The sequence below is a fragment of the Miniopterus natalensis genome, chromosome X (assembly GCF_054644295.1).
Source record: "Miniopterus natalensis isolate mMinNat1 chromosome X, mMinNat1.hap1, whole genome shotgun sequence".
NCBI classification, from domain to species: domain Eukaryota; kingdom Metazoa; phylum Chordata; class Mammalia; order Chiroptera; family Miniopteridae; genus Miniopterus; species Miniopterus natalensis.
The window spans coordinates 31,979,135-32,004,328 of NC_142103.1; the positions used below are offsets into that span (position 1 = coordinate 31,979,135).

At 39.2% G+C, this 25,194-nt stretch overlaps 1 protein-coding gene across 1 annotated transcript in view; it reads right to left on the minus strand.

Annotated features, from left to right (window-relative positions):
* The window catches only part of DIAPH2 (diaphanous related formin 2), a 709,361-nt gene that overhangs the window by 405,857 nt on the left and 278,310 nt on the right, over window positions 1-25,194 (minus strand). The window contains exons 19-20 of the mRNA XM_087813361.1: window positions 15,091-15,189; window positions 12,778-12,872 (exon numbers count right to left, since the gene is read on the minus strand). Coding sequence (XP_087669487.1) covers window positions 12,778-12,872; window positions 15,091-15,189 — 194 coding nt within the window. The remainder of the gene's footprint in view (window positions 1-12,777; window positions 12,873-15,090; window positions 15,190-25,194) is intronic.

The window sequence follows — 25,194 nt, forward strand, 5'->3', positions numbered from 1 at the left end:
AGGGAGAGAGAGAGAAACATCGATGTGAGAGGGAAACATCGATCGGCTGCCTCCTGCACACCCCCATCTGGGATCGGGCCCGCAACCCGGGCATGTGCCCTGACCGGGAGCCGAATGGCAACCTTTCAGTGCATGGGATGATGCCCAACCAACTGAGCCACACTGGCCAGTGCTACCACCATCACTTTTATAGGCAAGAACTTTAAGGCTAAGGTAAGCAACTTCCCAAGACTGCACAGGGTATGAGAGACTGAAACCCCAACACAATGCTGACAGTGGTATTTTAAGAACAAACCACTAAAGAGTGGGAACTCCAAAGAGACGATGTAGCAATTAGTCACAGCACTCCAGGAATAAAAGCAGACACCTTATTTGCTTTTCCTGAGAAGCAACTAATTTTTCAACTCTGTTCAGCTATATGCATCAAAGAGAAATTATAAAAGGAAGGCCAAAATATTTCCTCCTATTTTTCTTACAATGCTGAAAGACTTAATTTCATTAAAACGGCCCATCACTCCTCATTCTTTGCAGCGGATAAAACAAATGATGATCTTATTAGTGCTTGAACTATACTTTCATTTTACTAAAGTGCTGCTTATTAATGCAGAAATGGAATCCAATGTCCCTTATATAGCATTAAGTAAAATTAAGTCTACTTCTTGGCACCTCATGATATATTTCACAGCACAAACAATAATGAATGGCATTTAAGACATTTGTGTTGCTGTCTAATACTAGAAGAAGATATTTTAAAAGGGTAATGTAATTTCTTCCCTGACTTCCGATGACAGGCATTTCACAAACTGTTTAATTAGGAAACACTTCGTGGCCACTTTTTTATTCCTGTCCAGCAGGGAATCCAGAACCTATTCACCCATCAGCATAAAACAGCAGCGAAAAACAGGTCAGACAATAGGAGTAAAAAAAGAAATCCATGAACTGGGCTTCCTATGAGGTGACCTGTGATCCCATATTGGCTGTGCAACATAATACTCTTTAAGCCTCAGTTTCTCTTTCCATGGAATCAGGGAAACAAATAGGATACTTTACAAATTTTATTTTAGCCTTAACTTTTTCTTTTTTTTAAATATGTCTTTATTGATTGCAGAGAGAGGAAGGGAGAGGGAGAGAGAAAAACATCAATGCTGAGAGAGAGTCATTGATCGGCTGCCTCCTGCACAACCCCTGCTGGGGATCGAGCCCACAACCCAGGCATGTGCCCTGACGGGGAATCGAACCTCGATCTCCTGGATCCTAGGTTGATGCTCACCTGCTGAACCATTCCAACTGGGCAACATTTTTTGTTGTTAATCCTCACTGGAGGATATTTTTTCCATTATTTCCTTTTATTAGAGAGAGAGGAAGGGGGGGGGGGAACCACTGATGTGAGAGAGACACATGGATTGGTTGTCTCCCACATGTGCCCCACCGGGGCCCAGGATTGAACCCGCAACCCACATTCTCGCCCTTGTCTGGAAATTGAACCCGCGACCCTTCAGTGCTTGGCCAATGTTCTAACCACTTAGCAACACAGGCCAGGGATAGTCTTAACTTTTGATGGTCTCTAATTTTACAATCAAGATACAAAGATAAAATTAAATTTGAGCATAACGAGTAGTTTGGGAGAGAATGGTCATACCCTACGAATACCTCATAGAGGACAGGTTACCACAACTGGAAGACGAAGAAAAATAAGGTACTTTAAATATTCCACCAGGAGTCATATCTGCCTTCTTCCATATGCTTTCTTACCATTCCTGAGAGTTATCCTGCTTGTAAACTTTCACGTAAAGCCACACCTCTGCAGGTTACACCCCTCTCACAAGTGTCCCCTTTCTTTGCTGTCGTATAGCAATCCCATCCTTCTATTTTGGGCGAACCAAAATTGCTCTGGAAGCCACATTTTAGCACTGTCATCTAAGTTTACTAGCCCTATTGACTATCTTTTGTGATTCTTTATTAGAACAAATACCCGATATAGATATTATATCATAACTATTCAGAATGGATCACACCATTTCTGATTGACTCTTTATTTAATATGACAAATTCTCCTACCACCAAACCTTCAGACAAAGTCACATTCTCAAGTCCCAGTACTCTGATTTGTACAAAATACTGTTCACTAATAGTCAGACTAAAATATGAATTTCATCCATAATAAATGTTAGCAATTTTATAAATCCATGATTTCATATATGTTGTCACAGATTCTAAATGACCTCAGTATAAAAATATGTGACTCTAATATTACCCAACATACTAAAATAAAACAATCCTAAAGGAATCACATGAAAATACAAAAATGTCAGGTACCTCAATAAAACATTTTCAGATCATATGCTCTAAGGACCTCAAATTATGACAGATTTCATGCTTAGTAATGGCATGAACGTCAAAAGCTAAATTTTACAATGCTAAAAAGAAGACATGAGTAACTTACAATAATATAAATTCAACATTAAAAATTGTGGGAAAACAATTGATGGATATCATTGTTTCACTTATCGAGTGGAATATTCAAAACCTACAAAACATGTTTTAAAAATATTAAAAGGTTTTGGTAACATTGGAAAGTTCGCATTTTCATCTATCAAAGTCCCCCAAAATGAGGTTTCTGAATTAGCCTCTCAAAAATAGTAGAGTATTTCTAGACCGTCCTCCCATTCCTTTGCCCCCAGTTGATATCTCTATTTCTGGGATTGCAGACAGTGTAGAGAAAGGAGAAGCCCCAGGAGAACTGTCACCTAGCTGATAATGCTTTCCATTACCATAGAAAACTGGATGGCTGACTATTCAACTAAAAGTTTCCAAGAAAATATCAAAAAAGTACCCACCCTAACTGAACTGATGCTACTCATTCCCAGAGACACTTTGTGTTGTGCCTACCATGTGACCAACACCGTGATCAACATTCACAAGGTGTATAAGTGGCAGAGTTGGACTCAGACCCAACTTTCTGACTGCAAACTGCAAGTTATCACTACATTATTTGACTCACCTAAATGACACATTAAAAACAATAAACACAAGGTTTTGTAAATGATGTAAAGTGAATTGTTCAACACTACTAAGTTGTTAACGTAAAAAAACAAAAACACACCTACTATGTGATAAAGGATAAACGTCAATTCACACTACTATGACTGCCTGCATTCACAACTGAAAAATAATTATGGTCTACATTTTCAATAATGCTTGATGAGGGGCATTTGCAATTTCAACTTAACATACGTTCTTTCTGTTTCTGGGAAAAAGATTTTTTTAAACCCAGGAAATCGAGTTTGGATTTGTTTTTGCCAATACTAATCAAATGTCCAGAACCCTGAGTTTCTAACACAGAAAATAAAAGCAAATGATTGGAATTCTGAATCATTAAAATGATTCATTTAATTTTCATTAAATCTGAAAATTAAATTCAGAAATTTTACTACTTATATTTCAGAAATAAGAGTAATTCTTAAGACAGAGGTTCTCAACCAGGGACACCTTTGCCTGCTACGGGACATTTGTCAGTATCTAAAGGTGTTTTTGGTTGTCACAACTGGTTATGAGAGGCTGCTACTGGCATCTAGTGGGTAGAGGCCAAGGATACGGCTAAACTTCCCACAATGAACAGGACAGCGCTGCACACGAAAAAGAATTAGTGGGTGCAAAACGTCAATACTGCCAAAGCTGAGGGACCCTACCTTCAGCATGTGCTTTCAGTATTTGTCAAATCCTTTAAAATTTAGATATTGTGTAATATTTAAAACATGCAAAACTATATACTAAGACAATGACTCTCTGTGCCCACTACTGAGCTTAATAAGTAAAAAGCTTTCAATCCCTGTTGTGTATTCCTTCCTCGCTGCCTCTCTCTAAAATATGTTTTAAAGAAATGAATTAAAATATCTCATCATGTTATAATGATATTATACTATGTTAAAGTATGCCATAGCTTGTTAACTACAGAATTTTATGTTAAATTATACTATAAGTATCGTATGACTTTAACAGATTTGAGACTAGGCACATTTCTACTTGACATAGGATATCTAGAATTAGAAGAGAACTTTGCAAGGACCATCTGGCAAATAAATACCTATTCCTTGTATATAAGAAGGAATGTTTTCATTACTTAACCCCCTGGATACATATCAGAGAGGAAGTGGTTTAAAGATATAACTGATTGCAAAGGACTTATACTTTATGTAACTAGCCAATGATCTTTGGATTCAAAGCAAATTTATATAATACCAAAAAAAGCCTAGGAAAAAAGTGGAGTGATTCTCCATCGCATTTTGTTTCATCAAGGGCATTAAAGCCTAGACACTCTGCCCTCCGTTTCTCTCAGGCCCGGGGACTTCTACATTTTGTCCAGAGGTAGCCACACACCTACAAGTCAGAGCAGGAGTTTGGGTCTAACCTTGCTTCTCACTTTCTAGTTCAGGGCTCTGGGAGTCCGTGTGAGGAAACTGAGGCCATTTTACAAGCTCTACAATTGCAAAGGAATTCCTGGTCTACCCAAAACATCAGCTCACTTCTATAGACCCAATGAATTCAGACAGTAGGAAAGAACTAGAATTTTAATGCAGTACGACTGTGGCTTAAAGTCTACAAGGCAGCATAAAACGTGATCTTTTCAAGTCACATCTTGCTCAGCTATTGATAAGACTTAGGTTTTGTTCCAAGTGTAAGTTGGCTAAATGTTTTACATTTTCAAAGTATGTTTTATAATCCTACTGGTACAAGAAAAATTCTTTGTTCAAAGCTATCTTTCCTTTCTTTGTTAAGCTTGTGGAGCTGCGCGTGGACAACACCACAACCAGTGATGGTGACAAGTGAACTTTCAGTATTGATCGACAAGACACAGAGGGGGTAAAACTCAGCTGTCATCACATTTGCTTGGAATAGGTCTGATCTGAGCAACAGACTGAAAGCAGCAAATGAGAGCAAAAGAAATCTTCAGTGAAGAAAGGTAACAGAAAATAAAATCATTCAACCAACCAGGTACAAGCAAAAGATGAAAACAAAAGATGGCTCATGGACAAAAGTACGTTTAGGCTGCAACACGCATGCCACAAAATTACTTATCCCATTGTGATGAGAAATGGGTGAGAAACGTCTTATGATTGTTGCTGTCACTGCTAATGCTTCATGTTCCCTAGAGAATTATGAAAATGAGTGTGCAGAATACGAGTTGTTATTCAAGAGAAAAAATGTCTCCAAATTCTCCAATACTAATGCCTTTATAGCTCTGACTGCTACACTTGTGTTCTCCTAGGGCACGAGCGCAGGCAGACGCACAGCCTGCATAAGACGCAGAGGGTCGATAGCCGTGCACAAAGATCAATGATTACAAAGATGGATTGAAGAGACAAAAACGAGCTCTACTATTACACATGCATGAACTTCCTGACTATAAGAATAATTATACTCTAGAACTGGTTAATTGAGGGAAGTTGAAGAATCTCTTTTCCCTGCAGAATCGATAGATACCCATCTATCTTTGATGGCTTCGGAGTAGCCTTGTCTGGAATCAAGGGAATGGATTCAATGACCTTTGCTTCATTTGAGTCATTTTGTCAGAGCCCAGTAATAAGTTACCGAGACCATATAAATCTATTTTGAGATGTAAAATAACATTTCGAAAAACACAATCCTGTGGCTACTGGCAGACCCCACACGTTGGGTTCAGTGCTGGATACTTGAAAGGGTTTCAGAAAAGTAATACCGCCACTCTCAGTGGAAATTAACGGGTGGGGGGAGCATAAGCTAAACAATCCTCATGCGGGTACTGCAGAAAGGCATCTATGAGCTATTTCTGTCGTTTCCAGCTCTGAAGGAAATACCCTAGAGCTGTATTTCACCGAGGGGTTATTATTAAGAAAGATCAGTGTCCTTTGTTTAAAAATTATTTAAAGTGGAAGGCAAGTTAACAACAAAGGAAAGAAGGAGGGATGAAAAGCAGGGAGGGAGGGAGGGAAAGAGAAAAGAAAGGTCAGAGAAAATGAAGCAGGTTGAGGAGGAACAGAAAATAGGAGACTAGGCAGTTGCATGACCAGCAGATGCATCTGTCCCTTAAAAATAAGGGAGACAGCTCTGGCCGGTGTGGCTCAGTTGGTTGGGTGGTAGGTATCCCATGCACCCAGAGGATGCAGATTGGATTCCCAGTCAGGGCACGCGCCAGGGTTGTGGGCTTGATCTCCAGTAGGGGGCAAGCAGGAGGAAGCAGATCGATGTTTCCTTCTCATTGATGTTTCTCCCTCTCTCCCTCTCCCTTCCTCTCTGTAAAATCAATTAAAAAATACATATACATAAAAAAAGAGAGGCACCAAAAACAATAAAATTTGCTTAAGGAATACAGGTGTCTGGTATGTAGTGTGGTTTGTTTTAAGAAAGAACTACAGTACAAGAAAATTAACTCACTGCAATTCAGAACATCAAAAATATCACTTCCTCTGGTCTTGTTCTCGCATTCATCCCTCCTTAAAACTCTCTCCTGTGCTGGTTTTTGTGACACACCCCACGCCCGGCACTCTCCCTGACATTGGCTCCCTTTATTCTGTTTTATCTACCGCCATCTAGCCCCTTGACCTGTGTGGCATCGCTCCACCACACAGAAATGTGGCACTCTACCTTCCATCTGTCACTTTTTTCACAAGCAACCTCAAGAATTTCTTTGGTTTCTCTACTCCAACAATCACTTCTTTGCAAATGACTCAGTCCTGCTCTCTATCACCTCCAATACATAACCTTAACGTAATGTATCCAGAAAATGTTTCTCCTCTGCCAGGAAGGACTTTCTCTCCACCTGATTTGCCGCTTTTTGTTAGTAGTACAACCAACCAATCTATCACCAAGATCTTTTTCAATGAGTCGGGTTTTTTAAACTTAATTACCCACCTTCACTTGTTTTCTCTACCCCTAAATATATGTCGATGCTTCACTGTAATTATACTGGATGTTACAATCATCTCCCTATCTGTAATCCCTTTTCGCCAAGCCATGTGGCATATTGCAGCTACAGTAATCTTCCTAGACACACATCTGACCATGTACAAACTCAGCAGCTTGGTATACAAGTTGTCCATTGGGGATCAAAAGGTCTGATGCTTATGGGGGCCAGGAATGAATCAGAGTGGGTAAAGTGCACTGGGGGATGGAAGGGCCTCTGGCAAACGGGGCAGAATGCAACATTTAAATTCCACCGTTTAAGCACTACAAAGGCCAAAGAAAACATATTATGGGTAATTTGTGATTTCTATGCTTCTACAATATGACCCCAATCGATTTTTATATGCTTTCTCATTATTGCCAATGTACATGACTTCTGAGCTATACCAGAATATGAATATTTTCCTTTACATGTCCCTGCCTTTGCCCACCAGACCCTTTCCTAGCCCTCTAGCTGAATCTTATTACTGCTTCAAAGTCCAAATCAGGTTCTACTTGTTCCAGGAAGACAGCCTAACCACAGCCCATCCTAGCCTTTATTTTTTTTAGAGCAGTTTTGGCTCACAGCAGAGTTAAGCAGCAAGTACAGAGAGTTCCCATGTAGCTCCTGCCCCTATCCATGTAGAGCATCCCTCACCATCAACACCCCCCACTACAGTGGCACATTGGTAACAACAGATGAACCTACAGTGACATGTCCATATTGCCCAATGGCCACAGTTCACATTAGGGTTCGCTCCCCTATAATAGATTCTATGAACATGTACCCACCATTATAGTGACACACACAGTAGTTTCACTGCCCTAAAAATTCTCTGTGCTTTGCCGATTCAGCCCTTCCTCCCCACTAATGCCTGGCAACCACTGATCACTTCACTGTCTTGCAATATTTTTAAGGGACTCTTCTAAGGCCTTTAACTGGGAAACCTTTCTTTTTGAAAAATGCTTTCCTTGCCCTGGTTGGTGTGACTCAGTGGTTACAGTGTCGGCTCAGACACTGAAGGGTCGTGGGTTTGATTCCCGGTCAAGGGCACGTGCCCGGGTTGCTGCGATAGCTGGACGTCCACCTAGGGCTCTCTGCACTGGAGCAGCCACAGGCCTGAGGGGACCCTCCATGCAGCACCGCGCCAGGCTGGGAAGGGCAATATGGTCAGAATGTAGCTGCTCCTCTTATCCTGCTAATGTGGCCCTTCTTGGTCTCTCTGGTTTAGCAGGGTGCTTTAGAATAAAGCCTGGCTCTGGGATTTTTACATTGGTGTCCTTTCTATGGACAGCTATGAGGGGGAACTGAAGTTGAAAATGACCTAGGTCCACCATCTTGATTGGGAAACTTTTCTGTACTAGTTTCTAGCCTTTTTCTTTGTGCCATGAACCCTTTATACCAGTTTATGGATCCCTGCTCAGAATAAATACATAAAAATACAAAAACAAACAATTACATTGAAATAGTTATCAACATATTCACAAAAAACATTGTGATATCGTGGATGTGCTTCTTGGTTAAAACATTCAAAAATAAGATCTAGTGGCAGCTTCAGTAACTAGTATAATTTTGAAATACCAGTGACTACAAACAGTATTTTAAGATATCTACCACAAATTCAGTGTGATATGAAAAAATGTATTATTTCTATTAGTGACAAAGTTAGAGATACTGTTAATACTACTTTGGCCTGTTGCTCACATTGTTAATCAAATGAAATATCAAATATTAGTTCGAAGTTAAAGAAAACAAGATGCAATACTATTCATATCCAAGTTCAGGAGCCCCTGAATTTTCCTAATGGGTCCCCAAAGGGGACTCTGAATCTCGGGGGTTATCAACATCTGCTTTATAAGTATCTTTGCAAGTTACTCTGCAGTAATATTATACTGCCTTCTATGTTAATCACCTTTTTTCTGCATGTGCTTTATGAATGTCACCATAAACTCCCTACCAACATGAATTTCCACAGCACCTAAGTATCCTATGCAGGTACTAATGTTCTAAAATAGAACACACTTTCATTTTTTTTCCTTAAGACTAGAATTAAACTTGTGAAACTCTTGGTTTCATTTCTTTGTCAATGTTCTATAGGTAAGCGTGTCTATAAATACTTCATTTTTACCACTGAAACCCTAAAAACACTCACTGGTCTTAGATTTTTCTCTCAATAAATAAAATTAAATTACACTGAAGCAGATTTTCAAAGATGAAATAATGACTCCAAGAATCACCTAAATTTAGTACACAGTCTCTGGAACTTATTATTGCATATATTAAAAGTCCCTCAATTTCAAGATATGATTACTTTTTAAAGTAGTTTAGTACATTTCAACTCCCTCCACATAGTAAACTCAGTTTCTAGTTTAGATTTAGATATTTTGAAATAGAGGAGATATTAGTATTTTTATTTATGAATAACCTTAAAATCTGAGCTTGATCTTGCTGATTACTCTTTTATTTATTTTAGTAAGACATTTAACCTGCCAGATAACTAAGATCTATTAGTTGTCTGGCAGGAAGAGCCTATTGGCCCATACCAAGACAGAGAGTACTGGTGTTAATTCAAATCCCTGGAAAGCAATGTGCCCTTAATTGTTTTTTGTTGTTTTGTTGTTATGAGGAGACAACCATGCCACATAAGCAACAAACTATGTTTATGCATGGATGGACTTGAGCACTGTAATCAAATAGAGCTTACAACAAAGTTAATCTGATGTTACATATTTAATGATATGCATTATCGATGTGCTACATGGTAATTAGACATAAATGGCAAGCAGCTCCTGTGAATGGCAAACTGATGTTACTTTTGCATCACTGAAGCGAATGCTTCTGCGAAGGGATGGAGAAGGAGGCACTGGTGATTCTAGTTGTTTTTTCTTTGCTGAGGGTGCAGGCAGTGTTTTGGGAGCTGGAAAAGGAAATAACTGCTTCAACCTGGGACCCTCCGCCGTCCCAGGAGATACTGAGAAGTTTGCTTGGTCTGGAGTAACGCGATATTAACTTCAATAACTCTGGTGCGTTACTCACCAGTTGTGCCTTGGATGTATCCAAGCGGCACAATTCCAATCATGCATACTCGTAAATTGCACATTAAACTGTTTTCTCCTGCCATCAGAACTGAGACAATGAGTTTTGATTGAGAAGGGTAAGAAATGAGAGAAAACTGTAGAGTATCTGGCATTGAGAAGGAAAGCAGGCTGGGGTGGGGAGGGGGAAAGGCCTCGACAAAAAGCAGGCACAAAATTGGTGTGGCAAAAGATGCAAGGGGTAAAAGGCACCCATGTGGGAAAAAAGCTGAGAGATAAAAGGCTTAGAAAGGGAAGGGAGGTCTAGAAAAGAGGGAGACAGGACAGGCCCAGGTGGGGCGACATGCAGCAAACCGGAGATGCAGGGGCACATAAGGTAGGAGATGCACAAATGGAGCCTGGGAGGGCCTGCCCTCTGTGATTTTCCCTTCACTCCCCTTCCCAGAGCATGACCCAAAATTTAGCACAATAATGTGATTTCACAAGCAGTTGTTTTGTCAGGGTGGATAAGATTAAGCCCACAAATTCAACAATTTAGACATAATTTACTGCCATTTCTAAATTGTAAGCAATTCATTCCTCCCAACTGGACCAGGATTACCTGATTTAAAGAGGGAAACAAATATATATTGTTTATGCTACAAAACAAAGTGAAACATTAACAAAATTCTCAGGTAATGCACTTCTATATGCGTGTGTTAAAAACCTTGTTGCGTAGTCGAGGGACATTCATAGGGACAATCTTTCTCTTCTTACATTCCCTAAAGAATTGAAAACAGACTTAAATGTTTTGAATGTTACTGGGAAATAAATAGCACAGTAGCATTCTGCATATTGGAAAGCATATAAAGGAAGCACTGCAGTTTTAATGGGTAAAATAAATGACACTGATTAATTCTACAAAATATGGTTCTATTTTACTATAATTTGATTAGACAGAAAAGACTACAAAGCTTTAATTATTAAGTAGGAGTCAGAAATTTGTTTGCTTTTTGTAGTTTAAATTTAAACTGCCCAATTGGGGGGGGGGGGGGGGGAGCCTAAATCAAATTTAGGCTTAATGCACTGCTCATTCTGACTATTGCACAAAGAATCGTGGGACCAAGAGGGACAGGAAAGATGTGATCAGCTCTCCATTTTAACTCAGGGAACTACAGACTTACTGGCTGCACAGAGGAAAACTTTTCTCTAAAAACTTTACCACAAGGGGATTTCTTATCAAAGTGTAACTCACTGAGATTAATATAAGCTTGTCATGATAAAACAGAGCCTGTATCAAATGATTAAGTCTTAATCCTACAGAAAGTGATTATATGTATATTTAAAACATATACGTGAGGTAAACTGTACTGCACGCCTCCACCATGAAATGAAGGAACTGTACACAATAATCTAAATGGAGCCACTTTAAAATGGAGCCAGAGCTGCCATGCCAGAGAAACTGCCTTGCACATCTAATGCCCTAAATCCTCAGGATGTTAAAACAGGGCAGAATAACCTTTGGACTTGACCTGAGCAATCTTGTGCCTTGCAAAAGACCTGTTTGCAAAGATAACAAGAAAGCAATTATTATGACTACTGGGCTGAGGACTACAGGATTAAAAATTAAAAACACCGTTTAGAATTAATACCACTATGTTTGTTATGTTATCTGCACCAACAGAGATGCCTTCCTTCTACTAATGCAATTGTTCCGCCTTCCCTTCCTCTTAAATACCCTTTGCCTTTGTCTCCAAACCAGAAGACCATTTGGGCTTCTGCCTGAATCAGTGTCTCCAGAATAGGAGTTTTTATTGATCTCAAATAAACACTTGTTTGCCTCTCACTTTAAAAGGCTTTTTACCTTTAGGTTAACAGAAATCCCATATACACACAGTCTGCTCAAATGACAAACACTGGTTCTCTGAGATTTAGAGACAGTTTGAGGAAAATATGGCAAAATTATTACAGCATAAATTGTCAGTCTTCTTAAAAATCAAAGCAAACTTTGAAACAAACAAAAAAACTATGACTGTTCTTCTTGGAAAAATCTCTGCAGTGTTTCCTCCTAGGAACTAAACCAGACAGGGGCCGACATACCAAAAATTCTAATAATATGTTAGATCTTGTATACAGCTTTACTCTAGAAAGCACTTCATTGGGTTTAATTGTCATAGTGGCCCTGTGATTTCATGAAAACACAGAGGTATAGCCAGCTGAAAGTTTGCCCATAGGAGACAGACTAGGTTAGAAAGAGCAACAGTTTTAGAGCCATGATAGACCTTGTTCTAAAGCCCAGCTCTGCTACTCTGGCCCTTACCAGCCATGTGACATTGGGCGATCTCTCTAAGCTTCAGTTCCCCTAATCAGACAATGAGGATATTAGTACTTATCTCATAGGATTGTTGTAGGATTCAATGAGATGAAACATATCAAGTACTTGGACAATCCCCAGCATATGGTTAAGTACCCAACAAAGGATCACTTCACCATTTGCCCACTGATCCTGAGCATGCTATTTAACCTGATGGCCACTCCTCTTTTACATCCATAAAATGGTAACAATATCTACTTTACAGAGTCATTATGATGATGAAATATGTGCAATTTTCTTTACAATAAATAAGAGGGAATGATATGTCTACATATGCATAAACAAACTAAAAAACACACAACTCTAATCAATGGTAGAAATGGAAATAGAACCTAGATCTTCTATGTTGAGTCCTCTATCAACACGGCTAGATACTCCTGATTCTAGTCTCCAAATACAGAAGGCCATTTTCTAACAGCTCCAGGGAATACCTGGGAAAATGAATTTTAAAAGGAAAATATGCAAGTTACCTGAATTAAAGCCTCAGTCAACATTTCTTCATTGACCTCCAAAATAATGTTTTTTATATCCTCATATGGCATACGATATGATCCTAAGAAGATAGCTAAAATAAAAATTGAGTTTATTAAAAATACAGCAGCATCAAAAATTTAGCATCCTAATAAATACCTGGTTCCCACTTCATACCTGAAATATGCAACTTCCGTCACTAATATTAATTTACAGAGTTATGAACAAACAAAAGTACTTCTCATTCGATGGACTACACTACTCATCTAGGTAAAATGGCCTATTATCCCAGGCCCTAATGTTTACAGCTAACACATTTTTATATACAAAATAAAACTCCTACTAATAGCAGTGATGACTACACGTTTAAGCATTTTAGATTGAGCTGATACAAAATGACCAATGAAAAGTTAAAGATTTGATTTCAAGTGGGCCTTTTAATTCAAAGTACAATGGGAATTGTCAGATGCATCCAACACAGCACTTCTCAGGAATGACAATAGAGTAACCAAATACAAGGGAAGCATATCAATCTACCCTGCAGCTCCTCCACGTAGGAAAGAATTAAAGTGTTGGAACCATCATTGCTCTCTGCATTCTGCTGACATTCCCGTGCTACACTATCAGTTGCTTTATATGTTGAATCACTATTTACCTTGCCAACTTCTTCTTAATTAAATATATATTCTTTCCTATTGAAATAATCCACAAATTATATCTTAAAAAGCTTATGCTTACTCAGAAAGTATTTTTCAATAATACATTATACTTTAGCCTCCACTAAACATACCTTTGAAAAAACATTTGTGAGTTCTTATCATCAGAACAGGAATATATTCCTAAGAACTTTTATTTTTTTTTTTTCATGAAAAGGTCCACATGACTTCACTGACAGTTAAAAAAAAAAATCCTCACTGTCTAACTGTCTAGGCATATGATTACCTAGATGTAAACACCAAATGAGATCTCCATAATTAAAATTAATAATGTTGACAGATATCAACTAGCAATTAAGATCATAGTGTGTTTTTTATTTTTTATTTAAATATGTGTCTATTGATTTTAGAGAGAGAGTAAGGGAGAGGGAGAGATAGAAACGCTGCATCCACATCCATCAGCTGCCTCCTACGTGCCCCCCCTGCTGGGGATCGAGCCCGCAACCCAGTGATGTGCCCTGACCCGGGAACCCAACTTGAGACCTCTTGGTGCATGGGTGGATGCCCAACCACTGAGCCACACCGGCTGGGCCAAGATCATACTGTGTTTTTTTACAAAAGTTCTGAACATCCACTTTATAAAGAAAATGTATTGCCTGCCCTGGCTGGTGTAGCTCAGTTGGTTGAGCATCATCTCATACACCAGGAGGAGGCAGGTTCAATTCCTGGTCAGGGCACATATCCCGGTTGTGGGCTGATCCCCAGTGGGGGCCTGCAGCAGGCAGCCGATCAATCAATCTCTCTCTCTCTCTCTCTAAAAAAAAAAAAAAAAAAAAAAATCAATAAAAACATATTTAGGAGAAAAAGAAAGAAAATGTACTGTCAGATAAACAAAGTACACATTCACAACAGCTATTAGGAGACCAATTTTGTGTCAGCAACATTCCGACTGACAGGAGGATGGCGAGCTGTTTATTTTCATCTGATTTCCTACAGCAAGCTCTTCCACAAAAGAAACTCCTAGGGTATCTCTGTACGTAATTAGAAATGCTTGATGTGTCGCAATTTCTCATGCATAGTGTTTTACTATCCTTGGAATATAACCATAGTCTACTGTGGGGAAAAAAGAACACTAGATTCCAGGCTGAGGGGAAAATTGGTCAGAGTAAAACCTCAGGCCCACCTAAATGACGATGGCTGTGGTAGTCTGGACAGGATACTTCAGGGCTGGCTGGTTTGTTAAAGGCTTTCAGGTTCAGTAACCAGTTTTAAAGTGTAGCTCCCGCCACAGTTACTTCAAATGCAAAGGATGGGCAGACAAGGGTTTGCCTGTCACGGCCAAGGGCAGGCCGGAGAAAACCAACTCCCGCTGGACTTTCCAGCTCGGCCTTGGGGCTCGCTGCGTGCGGACCATGCCGGGTTTTCTATCAGCACTTGCTGAAGCTTCATCGGTCATAAACTGCACCGAGCCCGGGGAAGCCTAAACCATGATGGCACCCATTCTGGCTGAATGGCAAAGAGGGAAACCTAATCACCTTTGGAATTTTGGTTCTAGTGGATGCTAAATATAGGTGTTCAAAGAAGTTACAACTTTATCTGAACACCTTCAACCACCACCCTCTCACCACCGCCCCCCACGCAGGGAGTGACACGTACACAGATTTTGGGCCGTTTTGGGATCCAAAACTCTCAACTCCTTCACTCTCTTCTTCGCAGGCTGGGGCTTCTCCTCCAAGGCATCTGCGCTCTTTTGAACTGAAAGAAAGACGTTGATTCATAAACAATAATGGCACAAATCCAAATGCACGGAGTAACATTAGGAAGGCATATTAACTACATTAATAAAGTACGGGCCAAAATCAATAAATGTGTTTATTTCATTAGTTCGATGAAGAGGATACACATAAAAATATAGACCTGTTTAGAGGTTTCCCTACAAATTAAATATCAGCACTTAGGCAGAAAAGATAAGCCAAATAGAACCAAAAATCAATTGCTGCTTCTTAACTAATGTGCAACATTAATTACTCCTTTACCAGGTACCTCCAAGCAGCACTGGAATTAAATATATAGAAAATCTCCCTAATTTGGACTAATTGAGGAAAAAGACATGCATTTATCCTAACATGTTAAAATTTAGGCATGTCTTTAATTCAGTGAAACTGCTTTGAAATACCTAAGGTAACTTGAACTGCTAAACAGGTTGCCATATAAAAATTCCTGCTGAGACTGCTTTGAGGAATAGATATGAACCATTTGCAAGTTGCCCAACAGTAGCACTATTTGCATATACCTAATTAACAAACCTCAGAGGCAGGGTCTTCTGAGTTAAGTTAGCTTTGTGTCCCTCACCATTTTTTTAGCACTATTTGCTTTCTTAGAACAAAAGATATATTTATGCTGTATTCAGAAGGTAGTCCTGTAGTTCAAAAACAATTTAACTAACCTGAAACTGTTACGAGTGGCAGTTCCAGGGAGAGGCCTCAGTTCCCCGTGACCTCCATTAGCCCTCCCCCAAATAAACCATGCCAAAAACCAAAGTCAAAAACAACCTGGCAGGCTGGCTGCTATGAAAATGAAGCCTTATGCCGAATCCACTAACCCCTCCTATACAGAAATTCTAAATTCTAGAGCCCACGTGTTGCCAGTTTACCTCTTCCAATATAAAAATAAGCTTGCAGGCAATAAAACCATAAGAAAATATGAGTAAAATACAGCAACATTTTTTTTCGATCAGTTTGCCTCCAAACTCATGCTCCTAAACTTCCTCACGGAATCAAATGGCCATAATCCTGCTCTTTGTTTGCTACTTTAAAGTTCGAGGCAATAATTATTTTTAGTATTTTAATTTATCTAATCTTTGTTGAGGAGATCACGAAGGAGTTATTGATTTTCATTAGAGGAAAATCAACACAACCACAGTACATTTTTGCTAAGCTATATGCTCAAAGATGTTCGCATCTGGAACACTTTCTACACCTAACAAAAGGCATCAAAATAATGCCAGTCTATTAACACCACCTCTGTTTTAATGGAGCAAAGTGTATGAACATGAAACAAACTTACTATAAAATAACAGATAAAGTAAAATTCTCAGAATAATTAAGTCCTAACAGTTAGTTTACATCTTTACCAATATCGTCAACGTAAAATGACACAAAGTCTAAGCAGACTAGATAGGAATTCCACTTGAAAATCATAATCTTTTCAGCAATGACAAGTAGTTTGCCATGTTTACTCAACACAATAGAGTTATTGCTAGTAGTGGAAGAAAAAATGACTTTTAATGTGTTTCTTTTAAAATCATCACATATGTTCCTCAAAGGATCTTTCTAAGAGCACAGTGTCTTTCCTATGCAATAATCAGCATTTTAATTTATTCTAATTTTCAAGCCACCCCCAGCTTAAGGCAACTCTATATAGAGAAATGACAGTCCAAGAGTCATTCCCTCTGTCAATAAAAAAATTATCTGAATCATATTGAAATTATTTCTAGAATTATTAAGTAATTTTAACCCAAAGTAATAGTCAAGAAAACTGTCCTGATCTCTCTATATGCCTTAACCCCCAGGATGGGAGGCTGGTTAAACAAGTATACACAGAATAAAAATGCTGTAGTATGAAGAATATATTAAGATTATTCTGCAAACTAACAGCCTTCTGATTAACTCAGATATACATAATGTTCATTTTGTATGTCTTATTTTTGCATTAAAATACATTTCAACCTCTCTTCTCTTTAAATGAACAAGTTATTTAAAATTAAGATTAGATATCTCAAATATCTAGAGTTCACAGTTTTGTTTTTTGAATCCTAATATACTTTCCTTGTATTATGTATGCAATTTGGCATTATCCTGGGTTCAAGAAATGGTAAGAATTCCATGAGTATGCACTGCTGTTGTGAGAATTACCAGAGAAAAGCTAGTTTATTGCCTTTGGCTTTCTTGTCTTTAAAAGCATTCCTTAGCAATCACAACCACAGGCTTAGATAAACAGAGAATTTGAAGAAAGGCAATGATACATAAAAATTACCTAAATAGTATTAAAGGCTTTATATATTAAAAATTCCTTGCTTTCATAATGACTACAAAATGCCACTTGTCCTAATAGGCTTTTATTCCATATATGTTTCTAATGCTCACAAAACTTTAATATTCCACAAGTTGATTAAAAAATCAACAATAATATAACCTGATTAAAACTTGAATGGACATTTCTCCAAAGACATACAACTGACCAACAGGTATATGAAGAGATGTTCAACATCGCTAATCATCAGGAAAACGGAAACCAAAATCACAATAAGATACCACCTCACTTCTATTAGGATGGCTGTTCTTTTTTTTGAAAGATAATTATTAGTGTAGGTGTGGAGAAACTGAAACCCTTGTACATTGTTGGTAGGAATATAAAATGGTGCAACTTCTCTGGAAAAAGGTAACGACGATTCCTCAAATAATGAAAAATAATTAAAAATATGACCCAGCCATCCCACTTCTGGGTAAATATTCAAAAGAACTGTAATTAGGATCTCAAAGATATATCTGCAGTCCCATGTTCACTGCAGCATTATCCATAGCAGCCAAGATATGGAAACCACCTAAATGTCCATTAAGGAATGAATGAATAAAGAAAATGTCACACACACACACACACACACACAGAGGAATATTATTCGGCCTTTAAAAAGAAGGAAATCCCACAATATGCAACAACCTGGGTGAACCTGGAGGACATTATTTTAAGTGTAATAAGCGAATCACAGAAGAATAAATGCTGATATAAATGATTATATAAATGCCTATGTAAGTAATCTAAATGCTTTATGTAAATGCTTCAGATTACAAACTCATAGAAACAAAGAGTAAAACGGTGGTTGCCAGGGGTTGGAGAGTGGGGGGAATGGAGTAAAGGTTCAATTATACAAGATGGGTAAGTTCTAGAGATCTGCGGGACAACACTGTGCCTACAGCTGTCAGTACTGTACTGTGCACTTAAAAATTTATGAGAGTATCTCTCTTGTTAAATGTGCTTATAACAATAAAATGTAAATTAATTTAAAAACTTAAAATAAATTATAGAGATTCTATAATTATTTGAAATTACTTTCAGGGGACTGAAGAGATTTTAAGTCTAAACACAAAAACTTCAAGAACTGATTTTGTCATCAATGGCTCTATGGCCCTCGGGCTCAAAATGAAGCCTCCAGTCAAATGCGATCTCTCCCTGTGCATATGTAAACCATACAGCCACTAGGTTTGAGTCCAATGGACTGAAGTAAGTGCATAAATTGGCACTGCTAATGGACCAAACAATATAATGAATCATCATAAAATACTGTCTGTAGGAAGATAATGTAATGATAAAGACATCTGTATTATTTTTAAAGATATGCTAACATGGAGATACTAATCATCTAAGATAAAATGCCCACTGAGTATTCTTATGTTTCCTTTAATACATGGACTTTTACATGCAATTGCAGTATAAATTTATTCCTTAACAGCATAAACCAAGTAAACATGGTTATATTCTTTCCCCAATCTAATTTAGGCAATGTTCAGAAGTCTCCTATTAATTTCCACTATCCCAGCGGACACAGAGAACATGTGACAAAATATGTGTAATTTGTAGCAAATATTAAGATATTATAAATGGGTAACACTGAATGATCTACATAGTGATAACCATAAATCATAATAAAATTTTTATGACCATTATAAGTTATTTCAAAATTCCAGAGAAAGATTGATTCCTAAAGTCAGTACCAATACTATTCATTCATTCAGCCAACCATCCAACAAATACTTGTTGGTCACCTACACAATGTGTTAGCCTAGCATGAGTGTACAATGGTACACAAGACTGAAATGTCTACTCATAGTCTTTTTTTTTTTTTTTTTTTTTTTTTTTTTTTTTACTTCTCACCTGAGGATCTTTTTTCCATTGATTTTTAGAGAGTGGAAGGGAGAGTGGAAAGGAGAGAGGGGGAGGGAGGGAGGGGGAGAGGAGGAGAGAGAGAGAGAGAAACATTGATGTGAGAGAGACACATCGATTGGTTGCCTCCTGCACGCCCCCTTACCTGGGCCAGGGATGGAACCTGCAACCCAGGTACAAGCTCTTTACTGGGAATTGAACCCGTGACCCTTCGGTGCACTGGGCAACGCTCTAAGCACTGAGCAACACCGGCCAGGATTCTACTCATACTCTTAAATACATGGTTATATGTGAACTACTAATTACGGAAGTATCTCCAAAAGATATCTAACATTTGTAATTTTCTTATCAATAACAATATAGCTTAAAAGAATACATGCCTATCACTAAGCAAATTGCTTTCTGTTATTGAGAGCCACAGTTCCACATTAGAGAATACTGTGTTCCATCATCTTATGAGGAATCCGTGGAGAAGTCAAACACAGACTAGTCTTATGTACTGTAAGGCTTATAAGATGAGTATAGGCATACATGTAACAAAATTATAAAAAGATGGGAGATAGTATTGTTGACAGGGCTTATCTTGGGGGAGCAAAGTGATATGAAACTTCCCCTTTATCTCTAATGTTTTAGTTCTTTAAAAGCAAAGACCTGCAGTGCATAACCCACCCCTTTCCATAGTGTAGAAACTGTTAGCTTTGGCAATCCCGAGGACCAAGTGTTCATAGCAATCAGAAATAGGCAAGAGAATGATAAAAAATACAGGGAGAGATCAATCCACTTGGTAAGCAAGCACAATTTTCTTTCCAATTGGCTTTGAATGCATTTTGTGAGGAATAACACATTTATCTACCAAAGGCTGGGAAGAAAAGCTGATGTGCTGTGCGGCAGGACACTGCGTTGCTGCCTCCCCCAGCGAGCGGCAGAGTGCAGCTGTGAAGCGTCCGCACTCCATGCTGCCTACAGCTGTGCACTCGGAAGGCGTTCCACGGAAAGGTGGGTTTCCTCCAGACACTTGCATCGTACCTGCAGCAGGTACCGGAAGTGTTCCCGAAGTTTAGAGCACATTAAACAAGAGGAGTGGTTCTAAGGGTGGGAATCACACACACATACTTTGTAATGATTTCCTAATTAAGGAACAAATCTTACTGGTTGTAGTTTAGACAAGAACTCCCCAAATCAGGCAGCACATGTTACTGCAAATTAACATCTGCATAACTAATATGCTTATACACCTGTTCATTAAGCCAATTACTGAACACCGCTAAATGTCACCGGAATGCTATGTTTAACAACATGCAATAGCTAATGTATATTTCCAATTGGGCCTCGATGGCTCAGCAGGTAATGTATATTGTAGAAAGGACAAATAAAGTTGGCTTAGAGGTTTTGGAGAGAACGTCCTTTGTCTGAAGTGACAATTTAAATACCAAAACTGATATGGTTGTAACCTCAACATATGAGGTTGACAAATGAGGTTGTGGGAGTTCCCCTGTTAACCTTGAACCTATGTGAAGTACCTTACTCGACTAGAGTTATTTCCTTTATTGGCAAGTTGGCTCTGGCTTTGTCAGAATGGATTGATGTTTTTCTGGCTATCTCATGCTCTCAGAGAACCTGCCATTACTGTTAAATTTTCTAATTCAAGTCACAAATCCTAAGTCCAGCAAAGAACCCCAAGGGCTATGTGTGTCAAAGAGCAATACTAAGAAAAACCTAACAGGAGAAGTCAGGGAGACAAAACCCAGTACTACTAGACTGATGGGGCATAGCTTGTCGAGAATATAATGTGGATATTCATTAGACCTAGGCTTTTCTATTTAATGTGGTCCATCAAAGACTGGTACGATTCTGCACACAATTTAGTTTAACCTTGCTTAGCAGGACTGAAAGAAATAACACCCCAAAATATTTGTAGCCAGGGTCTCAACTTGACAACGTAGGATTTTTCAGTCTGCGTTGGAGATAATACCTGAGCATGTCTAGAATAAAGTCAGTGTTGTAGATCTCCCCAGAGATTTTTTTCCCAAAGAAAGACCACTGGGAAAATATGTCTCATAAAAGCAACTTTCTCGCCTTCTGATTGTTTCTACTTGGTTGTCTAATGACAGTCTCAGATTTAGCCCAACCCAAACCAAATTCCTCATCTTATTCCCAAACCTCTGTTCGGTCTTCTCCTTCTCAACAAATGGCAACTCAATCCTAATTGTTCAAGCAAAAACAAAAAACAAAAAACACACACACAAAAAGAGGCATCAACATTTACTGTTGTCTGTCCCAGGCAGGGTCACATCCCACTCTAGGGCAAATCCAGTATTTTATCATTTGTCATCACCTCCACTTCTACTAAGGGTTCCAAACCGCCGTGACTTCTAGCCTAGGTTAGGGCAGTAGCCTAATGAGCAGTCGCCATCCTGCCTTTGCCCTCTGTCAATTAATTCACGTTTGTCCTCTGTTCAAAACCCTCCAATGGCTTCCTGTCTTATTCAGAGTAAAAACCAAAGTCTTTACAACAGCCTCACACATGCTGCCGTATCTTTCAGGTAGTCTCCTTGGCTCCCCTGCCCTCATTGCCTCCATCTTCCCTCTCATTCCCTCTATTCCAGCCACACCAGCTTCCTCGCCGTTTTCAAACAGACCAGACCCACCCGCACAGCAGGGCCTGGGCCCTGGATGCTCTCTCCTCTGCAGGTCTAACCCTTGCCCGCACTTCTTTCACATCTCGGTTCAATTTTGCTTTCTCATGGAGACCTTTCCTGGTGATGGGCTTCAAACTCGCAGCTCCTCCCACTTGGCACCCCTTTTCCCTTTGGCCGCTTCATTTCTCTCCCTAGCAATCATCTCCGCCTGACAAAATGCCTGTCTTATCTGTTCACTTCCCACGCCTTCCACTTTGATGTAAGTTCTGTTAAAAAGAGGGATTGGTGGCTGTTTGGTTCACCGTTACATACTCGCGCCTAGAATTGTGCCTGGAAAAGAACAGGCCCTGCAATTATTTTGGCATTTATCCTACATATATATTCTCATTTGTGCACAATGATTGATGTATGAGGCTATGTACTCCAGTATTATTAATAGCAAAGGATTATAAGTGTTCATTAACGGGAAGTAAATTTAATAAATTATGGTATATTGGGCATAATTTATAAAAGCAAAGATTTGAAATGGCCTAAAAGCTCATCATTAGAAGGCTGCTTGATTAAACTAGAGTATGCCCACTCAATGGCCTAGGCAGTGGTTCTAGCCATGACCAAGGAAGCTCTTTACAGAATGATGTGACATGATCTTCAATAAATACTGTTAAATGAAGCAAACAAGGTATACAAGACTATACAGCACATGCTATCATTTATGGAAAAAAAGAGGGAAGTATATTTATATGTATTGGCTGGCATATACATAAAATGCTTATGGGAAGATTTATAGGAAATGTACTACATTAGTTAATTCTAGGGAGGAAACAGTAACTGGGAGACAGAAGTGGGAGGAAGAAATTTCACTCTATGCTATCTCTGTGCCTCTTAAATTTTAAACCATGTAAATATATTATCAATTCAAAAATGAACAGGAAAACAAACCAAGAAAGAAACAAAAGGATTTCAGAGAGAGGAAGGGAGGGGGGGAAAAAAGAGAGAAACATCAATGATGAGAGAGTCATGGATCGGCTGCCTCCCGCACACCCCCTGCTGGGGATTGAGCCCTCAACCCAGGCATGTGCCCTGACCAGGAATCAAACCACGATCTCCTGGATCCCAGGTCGATGCTCACCCACTGAGCCACACTCGCTGGGCCACATTCATTTTCTTATTCACCACCTATGATTTATCAAAGGAAATCAAAGTCCAATAAAATATTAAAATACCTGCACAAATATTTCCTATACAGGCAAAAACAGCAATACTACAAACACTGAACTATTGCTTGGTATAAAGCACTATCCTGTCTGTAAAAATGCCTGAATTCATTGTATCGAGGGCAATTTAAGAGTTGCAATGAATTATAATATCAGCAAAAGATACTCTGGAGATTAAATATATAAAAGTGAAGGGCTACCTAGACATTATATAAACAAATAGGCGTCCCCTGGGGAATTCCTAAACCAGCTGGGGAGAACTGGAGACAACTACTTCCTGCAAGGCCAATTCGGGTACATTACTCAGACAATAGTTTCTGTCATTTTATTTCCATCCCCAGACTCTGATGGCCTGGGAAAATACTGGCTATCCATAATGATTAAGAGTCTACATACAACCATGACCAGACACTGCACCAAATGGATTTTCCCAGCAACCGTGCAAGGTAGATATTTGTACTAGTCTGCTCAGAATGCCGTAACAAGTACCAGACTAGGTGGCTTAAACACCAGAAACTTTTCACTGTTCTGAAGCCTGGGAAGTTCAAGATCAAGGTGGTGGCAAGGTCAGTTTCATTGGGAGGCCTACTCTCTCTTGGCTTATAGGTGCCTATGATCTCACTTTGTGCTCCATGGCCTTTTCTTGGTGCATGCGCAGGGAAAGGGAGACTGAACCAGCTCTGTGGTCTCTTCTTATAAGGACACTAATTCTACTGGATCAGGGCCTCATGTTTTTTTACCTCAATGAACCTTAATTACATCCTTAGAGGCCCCATCTCCAAATACAGCCACAGTGGGGGTTAGGGCTTCAATATATACAATTTGGGAAACAAACATTCATTCCATAAGAGTATTATTATTCCAATTTTACAAATAAGGAAACTGACGTCCCCAGAAACTTGCAAAAGATCTGAGAGAAAAGTTAAATGATAGAGCTGGGACTCAATCCCAGGCTGTCTGACCCAAAGTTCACGATGTTGCCACAAGGCTCCACCATTCTCCATGAACAGAGGAGGAGATTCACGGTTGCCTCCCATAACTTACTAAATAATTCAAGAAAAGAGGGTTCAATGGAGATGCTGAAAATACCCCACGGTTTAAAATTCCTCACAGAGTTCTTTCTTATAGTCTAACCAAAATGTTTTGCTGTGCTTTCTAGACTACTCAATCAAAGCTGTGGTTTCTTTTCCTATGCATGGCTTGGCATCCTCACTTGCCCAAGCTGGAATTCTTTAGGGGTCAATGATCCCTATAGCGATCAAACATTTTATAATGTTTGACAGGGGAAGGTAAAAAAACAGGACCAGGAACGGAGCCCTGGCTTGGGGTATGTGCTCCTACCTGGTCCAGGCTTATAAATCGGTTTTCATGTAATTTGTGGATGAGGAACTAGAGAGAGAGGCTTAGAGATTATGTCAGGGACCCAAGGGTTCAGGGAAGTCACCAGATTTTAAAGAAAAAAAATGGTTGTGCAGGATGGATCAATATGCTCATAAGAGGCATAGGCTTGGTGGGGAAGCCCAAGCCAAAGAACATTAGCTGATGCGTGGTGATCACCTCCACCCTGCAGGGCCCTGGAAGGAACTAGGAGATCCTTTGAAAAACAATTAAGGCAAATTCTAGGAATTGTGTAAGTGGGAGTTCTGGATAGGGCCAGACAGTCAATACTTTAGGCTTTGCAGGGCATACAGTCTATGTTGCAGCTCTGTTTAACTCTGGCATTGTCCCATGAAGGCAGCCACTGACATTAAGTAACAAATGAACATGGCAGCAATCCAGTAACACCTTATATACAAAAATAGGTGGCAGGCCAGATGGCCTTCGCAGTTTGCCAACCCCTGACATCACAGATGCTCAGTAAGCGCCTGGCCCATCATCTTTCTCCCTTTGAAACTGAGGACAATTCATTCTTGTTTCAGCCTTTGAAAATGTCCAACCTGTTCCTTACATCATGGCGTGTAGAAGTG